The sequence below is a fragment of the Ictalurus punctatus genome, chromosome 10, assembly GCF_001660625.3.
Source record: "Ictalurus punctatus breed USDA103 chromosome 10, Coco_2.0, whole genome shotgun sequence".
NCBI classification, from domain to species: domain Eukaryota; kingdom Metazoa; phylum Chordata; class Actinopteri; order Siluriformes; family Ictaluridae; genus Ictalurus; species Ictalurus punctatus.
The window spans coordinates 17,154,965-17,174,255 of NC_030425.2; the positions used below are offsets into that span (position 1 = coordinate 17,154,965).

Consider the following 19,291-nt stretch of genomic DNA (forward strand, 5'->3'; position numbering starts at 1 on the left):
ATACTTTTATAAAAATGAAACTCTTCACACTTGAATGTAAAATGTTACTAAATAACGTCGGATGTTCCTTTTCTGTTCAATCTGCCGCAGTGTTAAACTTTTACAACTTAAACTTCCCCCCAAAAAAGTAACGATTTCGGACGCACCCCTCTACATCGAATGATGTTGACGTCATCACGTACACCCACCCGTATCGTGTGATGTTACGCCAAAACGTCACGGCGTATAGCTCGTGTTTTTTTGCCAAGATGGCGGCGGTGTGTCCGACTGAATGGGCGACGCGAGGTGTAAAACTGTAAAAAAAGATGTTCGCCGCACGTTTACAGGATCCTTCTTTTTAATGTATTCTCATTGAAACCGTGAAAAAAACTGAAATCAACTAGGATGGTTATATCATGACACAGAGCAAAAAGAAGAAACGGGTGAATCGCAGTCTCCTGCTGGCCAAGAAAATCATCATCAAGGATGGCGGAACGGTGAGTTCACTAAATAATACAAAAATAAACTCAGTATAATATCTCACGACACAGAGTCTCGTCTTTCTACTTATTTATTTAATTGTTAAACGATACATACCTGTCGCACTCTGAATGTTATCAGCTTAAGAAGTTAGTAATGGCAACTTCCTCTGTTTTGGCAAAGCAGCATCGTTCACCTGTACTGCTAATTCATTAAAATGAACGACGTTACATATTTTTTATTATATACATTGTAAATACTGTCGTCATATTACTGTCAATAGTAATCATATTAGTGCTATTATTTTAGTATTTATTGCATTAGTATAATCACACAATGATAAGCATAAATGTATTAGTAATAAAACAGGCTGTAGTTATACGTGAAGATATTTTCAAATGCACACTATGGATCTACATATTACTACCCACTATAACAGGCCACTATAATAGGAACACCTATGTGACAATCCCAGGAGATGAGCAGTTTTGTAAATATTTAACCATACTGTCTGGCACCAACAACCATTTTATCCCCATTCTGAGAACCCCATATTTGAACATTAACTGAAGCTCTTGACCTGTGTCTGCCTGATTTTCTACTTTGAGCTGCTGCTACATGATTTGCTGATTAGATCATTTCATGAATGAACAGGTGCACAGGTGTTCTTATTAAAGTGGCCAGTGAGTGTATATATACAGCTAACAAAGCAAAACAGTAATGTGTTCTAAAATAAAAATATCTACAATAAAAATAAACACAAAAAGACCCTCAATACTCTCAAAATATATATACAGTTGCAATCAAAATTATTCAACCCCATTGCAAATCCAGTTTATACTTTCAGCTGTTTGCAATGAACAAATCAAAGAAATCAAAGCAATTGAAATAGTTCAACACAAGTATCCTTCAAGTGGTTTCCTCAAATTCAACTGAAATGCAACTTATAATGACTTGTCCAGTTTCAAAATTATTCAACCCCCTGAGTAGAATCCCTTACAACAGCACAAATATGCAAAACGGTTGTTGTCTCAAGCACACCGTATGCAACTAATTGAGGGCTTCATTAGTTGCACCAGGTGTGCTTGAGCTGGAACACATGAAATACCTGAAATGGCTTGGGGCAGAAATACAAGATATATCTGGATGGGGCGGAAAAACTAAGCTATCTGTGGTTGCAACCAGATTTCTGAGAAGGCAAGTTGTGAAAAACCCTCGAGTGACTGCAAATGACCTGCAGCAAGACATGGTGGCAACAGGCATGGAGGTGACAGTTCGCGCAGTAAGGAGCGTACTAAATGCAGAAGGTTGCCATGCCAGATCTCCAAGACGTACACCACTACTGACCCAAAAGCACAAGAAAAGCATGAGTCAAAATCATATGAATAAGCCACAAAAGTTTTGGGATTCTGTTCTGTGGACTGATGAAACAAAACGAACATTTTGGCACCATGACTCATTGGTATGTCTGGAAAAAGAAGAATTAAGAAAAAACACAATGTTCACAGTCAAGCATGGTGGTGGCTCGGTGATGCTCTGGGGCTGCTTTGCATCCTCTGGCACTGGAAACCTGCAGCGTGTGGAAGGCAAAATGGATTCATTTGATGTATCAGGAAATCCCAGGAGAAAACGTCATGACGTCTGTGAGGAAGCTGAAGCTTGGGCGTCAGTGGACCTTCCAACAGGACAAGGATCCCTAGCATACCTCAAATTCCACCAAGGCTTGGTTGCAGAAGAAGTCCTGGAAGATTCTACAGGGCCATCACAGTCACCTGACTTGTACCCCATAGAAAATCTCTGGTGGGGTTTGAAGAAGGCGGTTACAGCACACAAACTCAAGAATATTACTGAAGTGGAGGACGTTGCTTATGAGGAATGGGCTAAGATTCCTCAGGAACGCTGCCAGAAGCTGGTGTCTGGCTTCGCATCTCGTTTGCAGCAGGTCATAACAGCAAAAGCGTGCTCTACTAAATACTAAAGATGCTTGCCATGAAGGGGTTGAATAATTTTGAAACTGGAGCAGTCATAAGTTTCAGTTGAATTTGGGGAAACCACTCGAAGCATTTGTTATGTTGAACTATTTTAATTGCTTTTGTTTGATTTGTTCATTGCAAACAGCTGAAAGTCCTGTAAATTTTGACAATAAACCTGTAATTTGCAATCAGGGTTGAATAATGTTGATTGCAACAGTGTATATATACAAAAAAAATCTTAACATTTGTTACAGGCACTGGTAAACCTATACATGACACTAGTGAGATTGTGATATTAAACAATCTGTTTAAGTTCCTGCTTTTTGACACTAGCGCAATCGGTGAAACTCAGCACCATGAACTTGGATGGAAAAACATTTTTCATTTGAGTATTGCAAATGAAATGAAAGTGATGAAGATGTGCTTATGAAATAATGTGACTGCATTCTAGGCTAACTGTCAAAATAAATCATAGTTTTTATGATGCAATAATGCAGAAAAAAATGATAAAGCAAGTTGAGTGATGAAGCAGAGTTACTGTTACCACCTTGAAGCTGATTAATTTACCAGAAACTACACATTTGGAAGGGTTTATCCTTAATAAACCATAGCAAAATTGCCAATTATGGCAAGTTATTTCCTCTTATCACTTATGTTACAGCAGCTATAAACAGTCATTCCCACACCAGTCTCTCTCTCTCTTTCTCTCTCTCTCTCTCTCTCTCTTTTTACAAATGAATAAGACAACAGCAGCTTGTTTTACAGAGAATAATATTAGGGGATAATGCTTGCATTACTTGGGCAACATTTGGCTGCTTTGCAAAAGTAATAATAACTTCAGTGTTGCTTAATTGGTTTTGATGGTTTCCAAAGGTGCAACAAATAAAAAAAAAACAGAAACATTTTAATTCACATTTTCATGCATGATTGTTTGGGAGCTCTCATATAAGTAATCCATAGTGACTTGAACCTTATAAAGACATTTTGCAAATCATCCAAGGACCTTCACCAGTTACTGAATGGTGGGAAAATAGCCACTGTTTAAAACAGTGCATGTAAGTCACTCTGGTGAATATTTCACGATGGCATGTTAGTAGATAGATTGTCTCAGAGATGATTTATTTCATCATACCCATTTACACGGTTTAAAATTTTGGTCCTTGGTCTTAGACTTAATCCGTGGATCCAAATTCAATTGGGATTCAATTCACCATTGGTCGTTTTTGGTGGTTTGTTCCTCAAGGATGCCAAATCTGTCCTCAAGGACTGGCTTTTCACCTACCATTCATTTATTCTTTCTTTTTTTTTTTTTTTACATCTCTATTTTTTTGGACTGAAAATATTTGTGGTCATGTTTTTCCCCTATTTCCAGCCTTATCCGCTCCTTTTTCAAACCTGTTTATTTTTGTGTAGTGAATGTCGTGATCAGATGAATTTGACCTCATGTTCAGATGAAATGGTTGTTTTGTTTCACACACATACATGCCTGTGTGTATATGATGTAACTCTGATTCAGTTTTGTTGTCTCATGGATATCTACAGGTTTCTGTGTGAGTGTGTCACTAGTACTAAATTTCCTCCTGAGCTTTCAGATATGATATCCTTCCTTCCATTTTTTCTTCAGAACGTCAGGAACTTTTTCTCTGTACTTTATGCACACACATGATAGAACTATAGCTAATGTATGTTTAGTCAGAGGCGGCATAACATTTATAGATAGGGGTTGTCAGCTGGTATATTGCAAAGAATTTGAGCAGAGCAGACCAAGTAATTGGGAAAAAATAGCGTAGAAGTGCTGACAAAACACAAAAAAAAAAAAAATTTTTTTTAAAACCGTGTAGTTTGCGACTCCAGAACCAGGTCATCTTCTGTAGTAGATCCACTATTGTAACCAGTCACCTGCACTAATGTCAATTATTTATCTAAAAACTTTTTTCACTTTTATACAAAATTTAATTATCACCTTAGATCACACTTTTAAAAAACTGTTTATACTTTGCAGTTGGAGAATCAGAGAATCTTTGTTTAGCTTTTCACCTACCATTCATTTATTCTTTGTTTTTTGTATTTAAAATATTTCTTGGGACGTCATGGTCATCACACTGTTCTGAGATATCTTTTTTGATAGTTTTTTAAAATTATTATTATTCCTTTGACTAAATTTAATTATAAACTGATTGGGATCAGCTTTTAAAATGTTGTACTTAATCATAACATCTCTGAGGAAAGATTGTCCAATGAGGTCCAAAAAAAGAAAAATCTCAGTAGTGTGTCCATGTGCAGAGCTGCTTTGCCAAAACTAGCCTGGTGTTTGGTTTAGTTATGGTCAGTAATACCAGGGATGCTCCTATTGATAATCATATTCTATGACTCGATCGGTAGTCTCTAAATTTGGCCGATGTCACGGACCCATCACAATTTGATGACGTAAAACACATGATGACGTTAAACTTTAGCGCTGCAGTCATGTCATCAGCAGTGTGGAATTATCATGAGGTCTCAAGAAATAATGGAAAATTTGCCATATGGCATGTATTTTTAAAATGTTCATTATAAAATGAATATTTGTTGTGTTTATCTATTTGATTCTCAGTTAAAACAACAATCTACAACATTACTGTAAATAATATATCCAAGGCAACATCTGTGGTATTACTTTATCTAGGGTAAAGAAAATTAACAGTGACTGTCAACAGAAAGCTTACATATCACTTATATAAAGCTCGAACGATCAGGATTAGTATCAGCTAATTGTGATGACAAGAAATTGGTATCAGTAATACTGTGGTGTTCTGTGTGTTTGATATCCGTCATAGAAGATAAAGTTACAGGGTTTTCCCTAGGTTTTCAGAAGGTTTAGGTGCCATCTGGGTTATTTTAATTTGGTGTTGTTTTTTCATGTTGTTTTTGACCCTTATCCTTACCATATTTGTGAAAGAAAGATAGGAACACTTATTGTACTTAGTCAAAAGTCTAATAATTTCACCAAAAGACATGTTTAAGTTTTAATGAAAATATATGTGGATTACCTTAAGTTGTACACTTAGGAAGAATAAACATGTTGAAATACACATGTAATTTTTATTTGTATTTTTTTTTTTAAATGTATCCAAAGGACAAGATGAAGACAAACAGAGAATTTCTATCAGCCCTCATTGTTGAGGCTTGTAACTTGCTTATCCAAGTCGATGGTTGTAACTACCAACCGAAGTTGACAGTACAGAGAAATAGCCAATCAGCTGTTTAATTATCTTGGCGATGAGCATCAGTTGCACACCAATCACACAAACATTCATCCAAACACTGGTTGGCAGCTCATTCCTGTTGCCGGCTAACCTTTCCGTTTAAGGTCAAGCCACCTCTCAGTTTTTTTGGGGGTGGTTAGCACATGGAACATAGAAATGGATTAAACACAGTCAAACAGGTTTCAGTGCTGTCTCGTCCCTGTGCTGGGAAACAGAGTATAGGTGTAGTAAATGCACATTGCCTTTTCAGCCGTAACCATGTTATTTTACAGCCTGCCAGAAACGAGGTGGTGGTCTCTGTAGATAAAGCAGACTTGTTGCAAACTCGAGTTTGTTTCCTTTTACATACAGCTGCTGTGGTGATTATCTTCACTTCTGTTAATTCTGTCAGGGCTCTCTCTCTCTCTCTCTCTCTCTCTCTCTCTCTCTCTCACACACACACACACACACACACACACGTTTATAAAACTTCAGAGGACCTTCAAACTAGATTAACTGGATAATTTTCAACGTAGAAATGTATTACAACCTAGAAATATTTGTGCACCCTCACAAGCACTTTTATTATTATTGAACCGCACACCACTGTTGAATTCTCGATTCTGATTGGTCAAAAGGTTTTGATTAATTTTCTAGGACATCGCTGACTGTAGTTCCAGTCTTAATTCAAATCACAGGTTAATATTAATGCGCTTGTTCTAATACGTTATTGTTTATATATAAACAGCTCAGCAATACTTGGAATGCAGTATACTCTACAATAATGTATTTTAAAATATGTGTAATCACCGATATGGTGAATTTTTGCAAGATGTTCATTTAAAAATTGATAGAATGAGTCTCACGAGGTGTCAGAGGTGAAGCGGTAACTTTAAGTTTTCTGACATCTTTAGAATGGAGTTGCTTTACGCTTTGTGTTATTCACTTTATGAATGGGGGAAAAAAGGAGAGGCTGGTTTATAACTATATTTGAGAAGCGGAACTTGTTTCTGGACGGTCCACAACATTGATGTGACTATAAATGGATAAATAGTATGATGTATCATTGTTTAATCAATAAAAATATAATCATTGGCAAATTGCTGTGTTATAAGTGGAATAAAACACATGAGAACCTGCTTTTATCTGAAATGAATCAAGTTTGTAGTAGTAACAATTAACCCAGTTGTTGGTTATTTTCCTATAACAGCACACCCTGAAATGTTTTCTTTTTTTTGCTACCAGGTATTTAACAGTTGTATGTGTGTCTCCTCACAGCCGCAGGGTTTTGGGTCCCCCAGTGTTTACCATGCTGTCATAGTCATATTTTTGGAGTTCTTCGCTTGGGGATTGTTGACTGCACCCACACTAGTGGTAAGTCAGGATGTGGTACTTATGTTTTTTATCATAGTGACTATAAAATATATCTGAACTTAAGTGATCTATGAAAATAAATATTATGCATAATAGTCAAACTATTAAAAACATTTCAGTGGAGTTGGGCATACAGCTTTATTTAAAAATGTGAAATGTAATTACTTTGTTCTGGAAATGACTTAATCACCCAAAACAAAAAAACCTGCTGTGAAAGAAAAATATATTTTTTTAATGAAAAAATGGTTTGGTGACAATTTCTACAAAAAATGTTCTTTTACTTTTTATATTAAATCTATCTTTTGTTTGTGTGTGTGTGTTGCAGTTTAAAAGATAAAGATTAACATCAGCTACTTCTAGACAGTAAATATTTATTTTAAAAAATGAAAAATATTATCTTTTTATTTATTTATTTTTTAAATATTTATTTATATTTATTTTTTATATTTATTTATTAAAGCATCTGCTAAATGAATAAATGTAATTTATTATATATTATAAATAAAAAGATATATTATCAGTTATATCACCCATTGCTTTGGTATTTCTGAAGTTTGGTTCCAGAAAACAAAGGCGATGCAACATTAACTCAGTAGAAAATAAAAGTAAACCAAATAGCAAACAAATCAAAAGAATGAATTTTATTCTGATTCAGATTAAGCAAAAGTTCTAAAGGGTGTCAAAGTGCTCTTGAAATGCAAACAGCTCTTGGTGTTGGTTTGGTTTTTGTACCCGACTGTATTTTCTTGTAAAACCCCATACTGTGCTAAATCATAATCCGTGTTGATCCATATTATTGTTTTTGATTGTCCAGGTTCTTCATGAAACCTTTCCGAAGCACACGTTTTTGATGAATGGCCTCATACAGGGAGTAAAGGTGCAGTATTTAATCTGTTGATTGACTGATTGATTAATGGACTGTAAATAAAACATGACTGGAGTAGTAAACACTTGATTCTTGATGATCACAGGGTTTGCTGTCGTTTCTGAGCGCCCCTCTGATCGGCGCTCTGTCTGATGTCTGGGGCAGGAAGTCATTTCTCCTCCTCACCGTTTTCTTCACATGTGCTCCCATCCCTCTGATGAGGATTAGCCCATGGTATGTCGGCAGCGTTCACTACTATTTCCACTCTGTTTCAGTCCCAGTACTGTTTCATGGCCCTTCCCATTTATTTAACATCAGCATAGACTTCAAAATTATTTAGATATAATGTAGTTGAAAAAATGGGCATATGAAGCTGTTTTATAAGTGCAAACACATTCAACAAATTATTTAGGTAGGATTAGAAGGTTCACTCCAAGTCAGAATTATAGTAATTACAAGATGACGACTTGGACATTAACCTCAGAGCTGGTTATCTCTTCAAACTGGGAAATCCGTCATTTCTATGGTAACATTGACACTTAACTAGCAGTTAGCTAAGCCATATTTTAAGGTCTTTCAGTGGTTCAATTAAGTCAAATCCTATTATTATGCTCTTAATGTCCTTTTTTAGGAGTATTTGTTTACAACATGACATCACACACTATGGGGTTTTGAACTTCCAAAAGTTTTCTTCGTCTCCAACTACTAATTATGATTTTAGTATCTACAAGTTTATAATTATTGTTATTTAGACATGACTTTAGTGTATTATTAACTACCAAGCCAGATATTAAAAAAATCTTTTTGACTCTGTTAAAGAGTGAATATCATGATCGTGCTTCAGTCACGTTTATTTATACCACAGAGATGTTAAATTCTCAAATCTGATTGGTCAGAAGGTATTTATTTATTTCACAGAAACAATAATACGTAATTGTTTCTGTAGTAACAGCTCAGTCACAGGGACTTGTACATCTGATGGTCCACATAAACCGAATGATTAATGCTGCATTCGACTTAGAAATCCCAGTCTCCAACCAGGAAAAGCCAAAGAAACACCCCCTCAACTTAAGGTAGTCTTCTGAACTATGAGCTCTTCCAAGTTTTTGGAATGATGTTAAAACGACATGACTCTGCAAAGCATCAGAAGTAAACAAAGTAGAACTTCTTACCTTTAAATGAGTTATACTGTGTATATACAAGTATATACTGTGTATACATTTGCTTTAGATTAATCAACATACAGACATATTCACTTGTTAAATCTATAGACTGACTAAACAGTTAGCTGTTTTGAGGAGGTAAATCCATATCACTCATCATACTTAGCTGGCTAATTTGTTGCTGATAAAAGATGAACATAGAGGCGTCCATGTTTTTTCCCCCACTTTGTATGTTGAAAGCGTTGAGGTAAAAAAGAAATGAAGTCATTCTGGCCTGCAAATTATCACTTATGAGGTAAGCCAAATACGGCATAAAAATGTATGTAATCATTGATATGGCCATGTTTTCTGTAAGGTGATTATTTACCATTTATGAAAGGAGTCTCCAGTATCAGTGCTTTGTAACCGTCAGAGGTAAAGCTGTAACTTTTAGTTTTCCCACATCTCCAGGACACTGCAGTTTATACTTTGCAGTGTCCCGGTAACTTGACAAGAAGAATAAAACCTTTTGGGTGGTAACAGTAACTCCATTTCATCACACCACCTGTCACTGTTTATTTTTCAATAAGCACACAACACGCTACACTTTCCTAGGTACCCTAATGTCTCATTTTTAATCATTGTAACTGATGAGATGTTAATGTCCTTTTACTTTCTTTTTTTGTACCAGTTGTTTAATTTTTCATCTTTTTCTTCATTGGACATCAGTGTTTAACTTCTCATACTGTATTCTGTATTACTGTATTATTAAAAATGATTTTAAGTATTGCAACATGATCTCTTTGATATCAGTGACTGGCACACTGTGGTGATGTTGAGAAGCCATGCATTAAGATCAGTACGGGAGCAAATTTCTTTGCGAATGAGTGATTTTAATTTGAAGATTCAGATTTAATTAGACATGGATTCATGTTTGGTTGTACTGTAATCCTGACCTTTGCTTCTGTTTCAGGTGGTATTTTGCGGTTATTTCTGTGTCGGGGGTGTTTGCTGTGACGTTCTCAGTGGTTTTTGCATATGTGGCCGACATCACACAGGAGCATGAACGCAGCATGGCATACGGCCTGGTGTGTACCATTATTACAAATATTCATGTTAAATATACAGTGGGAATGAATGGAAATAAAATTTGTTCTGTAATATATTGTTTGTTATGCCAGACTGCATTTACTGATACTATGTTAATTTAAAAAAAAATTTTTTAGTGAGCCAGTTATACAGAAATCTGTTAGTATTTAACTAGTATTCCAGCTCCAGTGTATGCCATATTAAGTGTAAATAAGCTATATATCTGCTTATTCATTTAGCCTCCCAGGACTTTTACTATATTTCCATATATTTTATCTTTGTTTGTTTGTTTTCTAATGTAATAGTTCCTACTTTTATGTTGTCTTCCAATGGTTCCCATTAGGTTTCAGCCACTTTTGCGGCAAGCCTGGTGACCAGCCCAGCCATTGGTGCCTACCTCAGCCGAGCGTACGGAGACAGTCTAGTAGTAGTTTTAGCATCAGCGATCGCCATGCTGGACATCTGCTTCATCCTGGTGGCTGTTCCTGAATCGCTACCGGAGAAAATGAGACCGGCGTCATGGGGAGCGCCGATCTCCTGGGAACAGGCCGACCCCTTTGCAGTGAGTGTGCTTTTCTGTGTTGTAATTTGTCGTGCTTTAAGGGTTTCGGGGATTTTGAGGATTTTGCAGCAGAGTAGAATGGACATTTTGTTGGTATAGTTCATTTGGTGTGGTCGCAGGAAAATTTTAAACTGCTTGGAGGAAGAACATATGTGCGCAAAGGACCACAACACAGTTCTAGATGAATGGGTGGATGGCTTTACAGATGGATGAACGGATGTTTGGGTGGACAAATAAATGGTTGGTTGGACAGCTGGACGGACGAATGGTTAGATGGATGGTAGATAAATGTATTTTTGTTTGGATGGACTGATTAATAAATGTAGAGTGGATGGACAAATGAATGGATAGTTAGACTGACATAAAAAGGGATGTTTGGAGGGACCGATGCATGGATGGTTGGACAAACTGATGGATGATTGTTGAGTGGATGGTTGGATATAGATTCATCCATATGATTGGATGGATGAATGGTCGGATGGATGAATGATTAAATAAATGGTTTTTGGAAGCAATAATATACAGATGGCAGAATGGATGGTTGAACTGACAGCTGAATGGATGGTTGGACAAATGAATCTACAGATTAATGGTTTGTTGGATAGATAGACAGATAAATGGACAGTTGGATGGATCAACGGATGTGTGGATCATTGGATGGACAAACGGATAGATATGAGGCTGGTTGGACGTATGGCTGAATTCATTGTTGAACCGACAGATGAATGAATAGTTGGATGAATGGGTAGTTGGACAAATGGATGGTCAGATGAATGGGTGGCTGGACAGACTGATGAATAAATGGATGGTCGGATGGACAGACCAATGAACGTATGGTTGGAGGGACCGACAGGGCAGATGGACAGATGGATGGATAGGATGAATACATAAATAAATTGATGATTAGGATGGCTGGACGACTTGGTAGATTGACACATGGTGGAGACAAAAGAATGAATGGATGTTTGATAGAAGGATGGATGGACTGATAATGGATAGAGCCTAGGTTGAACAGGCAGATGTAAGAATGACATATAATGACGATATATAACTAGATAGAAATGTATATAAATTGTGGTTGGTTAGTTAGACAGACAGACAGATGGATGGATGGACGAATCCTTGTGCATGAAGTACAGATATAAAGGTAGTAAAATAGAAGATAAATACACTCTAACATAAGTGATCAATTGAGTCTATAGAGTTGTACTGTATTGTTGTGCAATACACATTCTAAAATAGCTCTAATGCTGGATAATGGGAACAGTGATGTATTGCGTATTCAAGATCTTGAAATATCACACGCTCACTGAACATCCATCTGTTCTCCGTGAGTCACAATTAGCAGGTTTCAGCTCTCTGTGAGAGTAGAGCATGTTCAGCACAGTGGCTGTGTTAGTGTTATTGTTCTCTGTATAAAGAGAGATCAGCACAGAACGCAGTGTGAACAGGGGTATGCACAGGACTCGACTCTTACATCCCGATTTCCTCTAGAATATTATTAAAGCTGCCACTTCTGTGTGGACAGACTCAAGAAGTGGTAAAAAGTCTAGGAGAAACGAGATTTACAAGACCTGCATTAAAATATTATATGTAAGGAATGAAACAGCTGCTGTAATAGTGATGTGATGAAGTGAAGTAACTTTTACCACCACAAAGTTACTGTTATTCTAGAAACAATAACATATCATTCTGTTTCTATGTTACTTTCCTTACTCTGTGCAGCACTTTGGTCAGCTTTGCTGTGTGAAACGTGCTATATAAATAAATTTTACTTACTTACTTACTATCATGAGCGCATTAATATACACCTGTGATTTGCAGCAGCACAATGGTCAGAGCTGCTGTTATAGAAAATTAATTAACACCTGCCAATTTGAGAACTGTGTTATAAGCTCAGACATTTTTCCTGTGTTTGAGTCAAAGTAGTTCAGTAAGGTGTAGTGAATGTAGTGTAGAGTGATTATTTATTATTCTAGATTGGGAATGCTGTTCAGAGGGCTCATTGGCAAGAGGTACCGCACAATGATCTGTCTTTTCTGTTTAGTGCCAAAGAAACCTCCAAGAACCAAAACGTCCAGTACATACTTCTCTCTCTCTCTCTCTCTCTCTCTCTCTCTCTCCCTCTCTCTCTCTCTCTCTCTCTCTCTCTCTCTCTCTCTCTCTCTCTCTCTCTATATATATCTAGTCGCTGAAGAAGGTGGGTCAGGACTCGACAGTGCTCCTCATCTGTATTACAGTATTCCTGTCGTACCTCCCCGAGGCTGGCCAGTACTCCAGCTTCTTTCTCTACCTGCGACAGGTCTGATTATGAAATCATTATTGTTATATGCATGTCATAAGTAAGGAATAAAACACTCTATGCCATGCTGTTACAGGAAAATCATTAATGACAGGCCGGTGTGATGAAACTGAGTTAATGTTAACACCCTGAAGTTAATTTTTTCTATTTTCCCTATGGCTTTTTTTCCCTCTTATATTATACCATTTGATCATTAATCACTCAATCAGTTATTAATCACTTACTTTTATACGTAATTATATTTATAATTACATTTATTATATATAGTATTTGCTGCCAAAATCCAGCCAATAATGTTATTTACATTCTCTGGTCTACTCTGCCTATGCGTTTAACCAGAAACATGTATTTCATTTTTAAACATTTTCTAAAAATCATTCTATTTTGCGGTGTTTTTTTTTTTCCCCTCTTGTAGAATCATTGGATTTTTCTGTCTGTAAACAAACACAAGATATTTATTACAGCCTTTCTCTTCTATAAGCCACATTCAAGATAATTAATTGATTTATTGTCAATTAATTTATAACTATAATTGACTGAGATTTTTTGTAGTCCTTCTTAAATGCACTTTTTTTTTTTGCAATTAAAAACTAAAATGCATTTTTTCTGAGGTTTACTTTTGGGAAATGTTTAAAAATAGTTTAATTTGTAACCGTTATAAAGGCTAAATGGCAGTGCAGTCATGTAATCACACTAATGCTGTTTAAATTAATGTTTTGTAGCATTAGTGTTTGAATAAAGAATTAATTGTTAATTTTTTCTACAGATAATGGGCTTTTCATCAGAAAGTGTTGCTGCATTCATAGCTGTACTAGGATTACTTTCAATTGTTGCACAGGTTTGTGCTTTTAATTATTCCTTTTTTATACTCAACATATTTTTTTGAAGAATTAAAGCTCTGTGTGTTTGTGTTTAAAGCTCTGTGTGTTTTTGTTTTCTCCCCTTCAGACTGTAGTGTTAAGTTTACTGATGCGTTCCATCGGGAACAAGAACACGATCTTGCTGGGTTTGGGGTTCCAGATCCTACAGCTGGCATGGTATGGGTTCGGTTCAGAGCCGTGGTGAGTGAGAGGGTGGGGCTTATGGTCATGTGACTTTACAGAAGGGATTTTTGAGATGTAATTTTGAGTGTTTTTTTTTTTTTTTTTACATCGTTCTTCTTTGTCTTGTTAGGATGATGTGGGCTGCAGGTGCTGTAGCGGCCATGTCCAGCATCACCTTCCCTGCTGTTAGTGCACTAGTGTCCCGCACTGCAGACCCAGACCAGCAAGGTGAGACTATTGCTCTTAGATTTATCAGTATGGCAAAATGACAGTACATTTTATAGACCTAGGGAAACGATTACAATTTTTATCACTAGTAAATTAAGAATCTTTTATAGAGTCCTCGTGTTGTACAGACATGTCTGGCTTTTTAAGCTGAATTTTATTGAATGTTTTGATTAATATCTGTATTTTCAATGAAATTTGCCATTGTAGCTGGTATGGCAGCAAACTCTAATACAAACAAACACAGCACATTTATATAGGGCTTGTGAATATCATAATAAAACAGTAAAAAAAAAAATTTAATGCAGCTTTCCATGTTTCGACAAAGTGAAAACTCCTGTCTTGAAGATGTCGGAAAACTTAACGTTATAACTTTTACGAACAATTCATCACATAAAACGATTCCAAACTATTTTTAATCGGTTTATGTGGAGCGTCCGCCAAACATGTCCCCCGGCTGTTACTATAGAAACGATAGCGTATTAGAACGAGCTGCTCTAGAAGATTAATCAACACCTTCTGACCAATCCGAATCCAGAATTCAACAGTGTTGTCATACGGGTAATGTTTGGAGGTTTAACGTGTGTGTGTGTGTTTACGTACAGGTGTGGGTCAGGGAATGATAACGGGGATCCGTGGTCTGTGTAATGGACTCGGTCCAGCTCTCTACGGCTTCATCTTCTACATCTTTCACGTGGAGCTGGATGAGGTTCCTGATGGAGGTGAAGATGTTGAGCGTCACACTCAGCTCCACCAGCAGGTCAGCCACTTCACACACTTTACACACTCCCTCACATCTGAAACTCATCTCTGTTCTGTTCTGTTCTGTCTGGATTAAAGTCTAATAAACTAATGAGCAGTTACATCAATTGCATAATATAATATGAAGCACATTTTATGATTATACAGTTATGATTATTCCATGACTGGAACACTTTTAAACTTACACCTTTTAATCATTTATTTATTTATTTATTACTATGCTGATTTTCTCACTCCGTCTCCTTCCAGAGTGCTATAATTCCTGGTCCTCCATTTCTTTTCGGAGCGTGCTCGGTGCTACTGGCACTGCTTGTGGCTTTGTTCATCCCTGAACACACACAGGTGGGTAGCCGAGCGGGCAGCTGGAAGAAACACGCCTCGGCTCACGGGCACCAGCACAGCGCTCAGCCTCCAGAAGCCAAGGAGCCACTGCTGCAGGACACCAACGTGTGAAAGAAAACCCTGAACCAGAGATGTGACAAATGCCAATCTATATCAAACCCAGAGCTTTTTAAAAAACATGAACAAACAAACATCAAAAAAACCCAAAAAAAACTTTAAAAAACAAAAACTGTGTACATAGAGGAACATATGTTTAATGACGGTTCTGTCCAGTGGCACCGTTGCAGTGGCTTGTATTTATTCATTTTATAGTTCTTTATCTTTTGCTGTTTTTTTTTTTTTTTTCGTTTCTTTTTTTCTTCTTCTTAAAATTGCATTCCCATTTAAAACAGGGCTCACTCAGGGACCCGAAGCTCGGTCAGGAGCATTTCTGAACGCAGCATGCTAACCCATACTCGCCCCACATTAATGGAATAGTTCAGTGAAGGAAAAAAAAAGTCACAAGTACCCAGTGTTTCTCTCCGTGCGCTTTTGCACCCATTAGTCTGTTTATGGAGTTTGAATCAGAGTGTAATTGATTCTTTTGGTTCATTTGCTATTCGGTTTGGTTTGCACATAATTAAATGAACCAAATAGCAGAAAAAATGCTGTCTGAAATGTAAGTAGGGCTGAGAACATCCTCATAAAACCCTTTCACTTGTCCTTTAGGAAATACCATGATGGAAAATGAAACCATTATGAAATCCGTGTATAAATCACAAAAATCGCCTGAGCATGGCCAACACGGAGCCAGTGCTGAATAAATTATTCGATAATTATACAGCAAAAATAACCAATATAATATATTTCTCTTTTTGTTTGTTTCGTCAGTCTTACAGTTCTGTCCTTTTGGCTCAGACTAGCAGCTCACATCTATAGAAAAAAAAAAATAGCTGCAACCCAAAATCAGCATGTTTCATTCAGAATCGAATCGCTTTCTCACTCAAGTTCAGCTGGAAGTGGACTGAACATCCCGCTTAAACGCTCGGACAGAGCGATCGCCGTGTTCTCACCTGCCTAAAGAACCGCACCGAGGGGAGAATGCACTAAACATTGCATATATGAAATATGTCATTGTTTAGGTGTCTTGAACTTTCCATCATTCCAGATTCATTAGTCATTTTGCACATCTGTCCTGTTTATTGTCAGGGGAAAAAGAAGGCTGTTTTTGTGTATTTTTGAGTGCTACCTTGTCCTCTTAAAATGTACCCCACATTAAAAAAACGCACAACAGTTGGCAGGTTAAAGATGACCGGAATCAAACTGTCTTAAACCATGTCTAGGTGTGGTTTGAGGCGAATATTTACGCACGAGGTTTTTGGAGGCGATTCATTAAATGATTGCTACATTATCCTTTTAAACTCGAGCAACAAACACGTCTTCTCTGATCGACTACATTAGATGTTAGATTTATTTTTGGGGGTTTCTTTTGGGACAAATATTTCCTTTAATGCGTGGTCAACAGATGAGCCATTTTGATGCCTATATATTTCCTTACACGGCTTTTCCAGCTTGGCTTCAGTGTGAAACAGAAGTTTCTGCATCTTCAGTTTCATTTTACAGATCCATTATCTACACAGATGATGTGTAGTAGACATACCACTTCAGAGTTATTGGTGCCTTCACTCACTACCCCCTAACCCCGAATCCCACACACACTGCATGTTTTGTTTCTCCTGTTATAATCTTGATTGAACTCACCCAGTGATGAGAACAGTTCAGTGTATCAGAGCAGGAAATACTAGCATGCAGAGCTTTAGGAATGTTCTGGACGGGACCGGTGTGTGTGTGTGTATGTAGGAAGTGTGCGCATTTAGAAGGAGCAGGAGCTCGGTGAGGAGAGGAACTTCAGTGGCCTTGTATACTTTTCAGGTCTTTTTTTATTTTATTTTATTTTTTTTTATTTTTTTTTTAATAGACAAAACCATTTTGACCAAATAAAGCAGAAGTTTTTATTGAATGATGACGTGTGAATTAGCCATGTTCTGGTTATTTATGATTTCCGCATGCTTTTTTCTATGTTCTCTCGTCATGTTTTGCTGCCTTTTTATTATTAATTTTAACATACAGTAAAACTGTAAACAGCTAAGCGTGTAAATATGACACGACGTATACTAAAACATTTCAATAAAAGTATTTTTGACATTCAAAGTTGAATTTGCTAATGATGTGGGGGTTTTTTTTGCTAATGATGATTGATTGTTTTTGCCTCTCAGTCCTAGTGAAGAAGGCATGGCCTATGTGTAAGTCCCATTAAAGGAGACATGGCTTCTGACTGTCAGTCCTATTGAAGCAGGTGTAGCCTGTGTGTCAGTCCCAGTGATGGAATCATGGCTTCTGACACTCACTCCTAATGAAGGAGACATCGCCTCTGTGTCTATTTCAATGAAAGAGGTGTGGCCTGTGTGTCTGTCAGTCTGAGTGAAGGTAGGGCCTGTGTATCAGTCCCAGTAAGGGAGGCTTGGCATATGGCAGATACTCCTGATATTGGAAGTATGGCTATTGGCCAACACTCCTAATGAAGGAGGCCTATGTGTCTGTCACACTAAAGGATGCGTTCAAGCCATGTCGGAATTAACGTAATTACTAGATGACAACCCGGTTCTACTCTGAGCTGTTCATGTCCTCGGACTTAAATGGATTTGTGAGATGCTGTAGACAACTGCAAAATTACATTAAACTATTGTTTTTCATTTATTTTCAGATTGATCTTTCATTATTAAGACATTAATAATTGTGCAATTTATTGTATAGAAATTATTACACAGAAATATGAGCTAACTACTTAACTACATTTTAGAAAATTCCAAGTTTTCCAAGTCGTAGAAAGCGTAAGAACTCGTAAGTACAAGATGGATTCTCTTAATTATGGTAATTACCGCATGGTGTGAACGCAGCTTCGGTTCCCAGTGAAGGTGTGACCTGTGTCACTCCATATGAAGGCGGCGTGGCTTCTGGGTTACACTCCCACTGAAGGTAGCGTGGCCTTTGCCAGTTCCAGTAAAAGCGCTGTAGCTTCTGGCGATCACTGCAATTAAAGGAGGCATAAGGTGTGCTCGACTTCGGGTGTAGCTGGATATAACCGATCGGCGAGAGTTTCAGCTTGCAGTCGGGGGAGGAGCTGAAAATGGTGCCGGCGAGTCAGACACTTTCTGCTTCCCGTAGTGAAGCTCGCGCGGTGTTTGCTGTCTTTACTGCAGAGGAAGTGGATTAGATGTACTATTTCTCAGATAAACAGACGTCTGAATTTTACATGTAGTAACCAGAAACACTTTTTATTGAATAGGTTAATACACTGCCTGTATGTACAAGAACATAAGACTGTATTATTAAAAAAAAACAAAAAAAACAAAAAAAACAAAGTTGGTCTGTATTTATTTTTTTTTTTTGCAGTTTTATTTTGATAGACATGACACAATATAAGATTAAGATTACATGAAAAGGGTTTTTACTCTTATGAAAATGTGGATTTGTGAGCCTTAGTGGAACTGAAGGTGTCGGAATGAACATAAAGCTTGTCATAGTTGTTGTCTGGCCAATTGTGAAATAGCCGTGTCGTCATCAGAGCTCGTGATGCGCTGGCTGAGGGAGCCGGCTGCTCTCGTATCGCTATCGCTGTACTTCGATGACATACGTCACAGTGACGTGGCATCAGCGCCGTCTCAAGTCGTCCGCCGGTCGGTCAGGGCGATACAGCATGAAGTCGAACACACCTGTAGCCTCTGCTTTAGCCCCAATGAATTAGGTGTGATGTCAGTAAAGGAGGCGTGGCCTGTTTTCCTAATACAGTTTTAAATGATAATTTAATGCAGTATTGGCTGCTTTAAATGCTTCCTCTGGACAACAGATTCCTCAAACAGTTGTTAAAATGGTTTTTAAAAAATATTTAT

The 19,291-nt window shown here is 37.3% G+C and overlaps 1 protein-coding gene across 1 annotated transcript; it reads left to right on the top strand.

The window, feature by feature from the left end:
• The first annotated feature begins 233 nt into the window (after nt 1-233).
• Nucleotides 234-17,558, top strand: mfsd14a1 (major facilitator superfamily domain containing 14A 1). Its single transcript, XM_017477834.3, has 12 exons — nt 234-476; nt 6,935-7,030; nt 7,845-7,907; nt 8,002-8,129; nt 10,011-10,125; nt 10,470-10,688; nt 12,877-12,990; nt 13,757-13,828; nt 13,939-14,051; nt 14,164-14,261; nt 14,864-15,018; nt 15,270-17,558. The coding sequence occupies exons 1-12, from the start codon at nt 396-398 to the stop codon at nt 15,471-15,473; spliced, it is 1,458 nt and encodes a 485-aa protein (XP_017333323.1). The 5' UTR covers nt 234-395; the 3' UTR covers nt 15,474-17,558.
• The last annotated feature ends 1,733 nt before the right edge of the window (nt 17,559-19,291 follow it).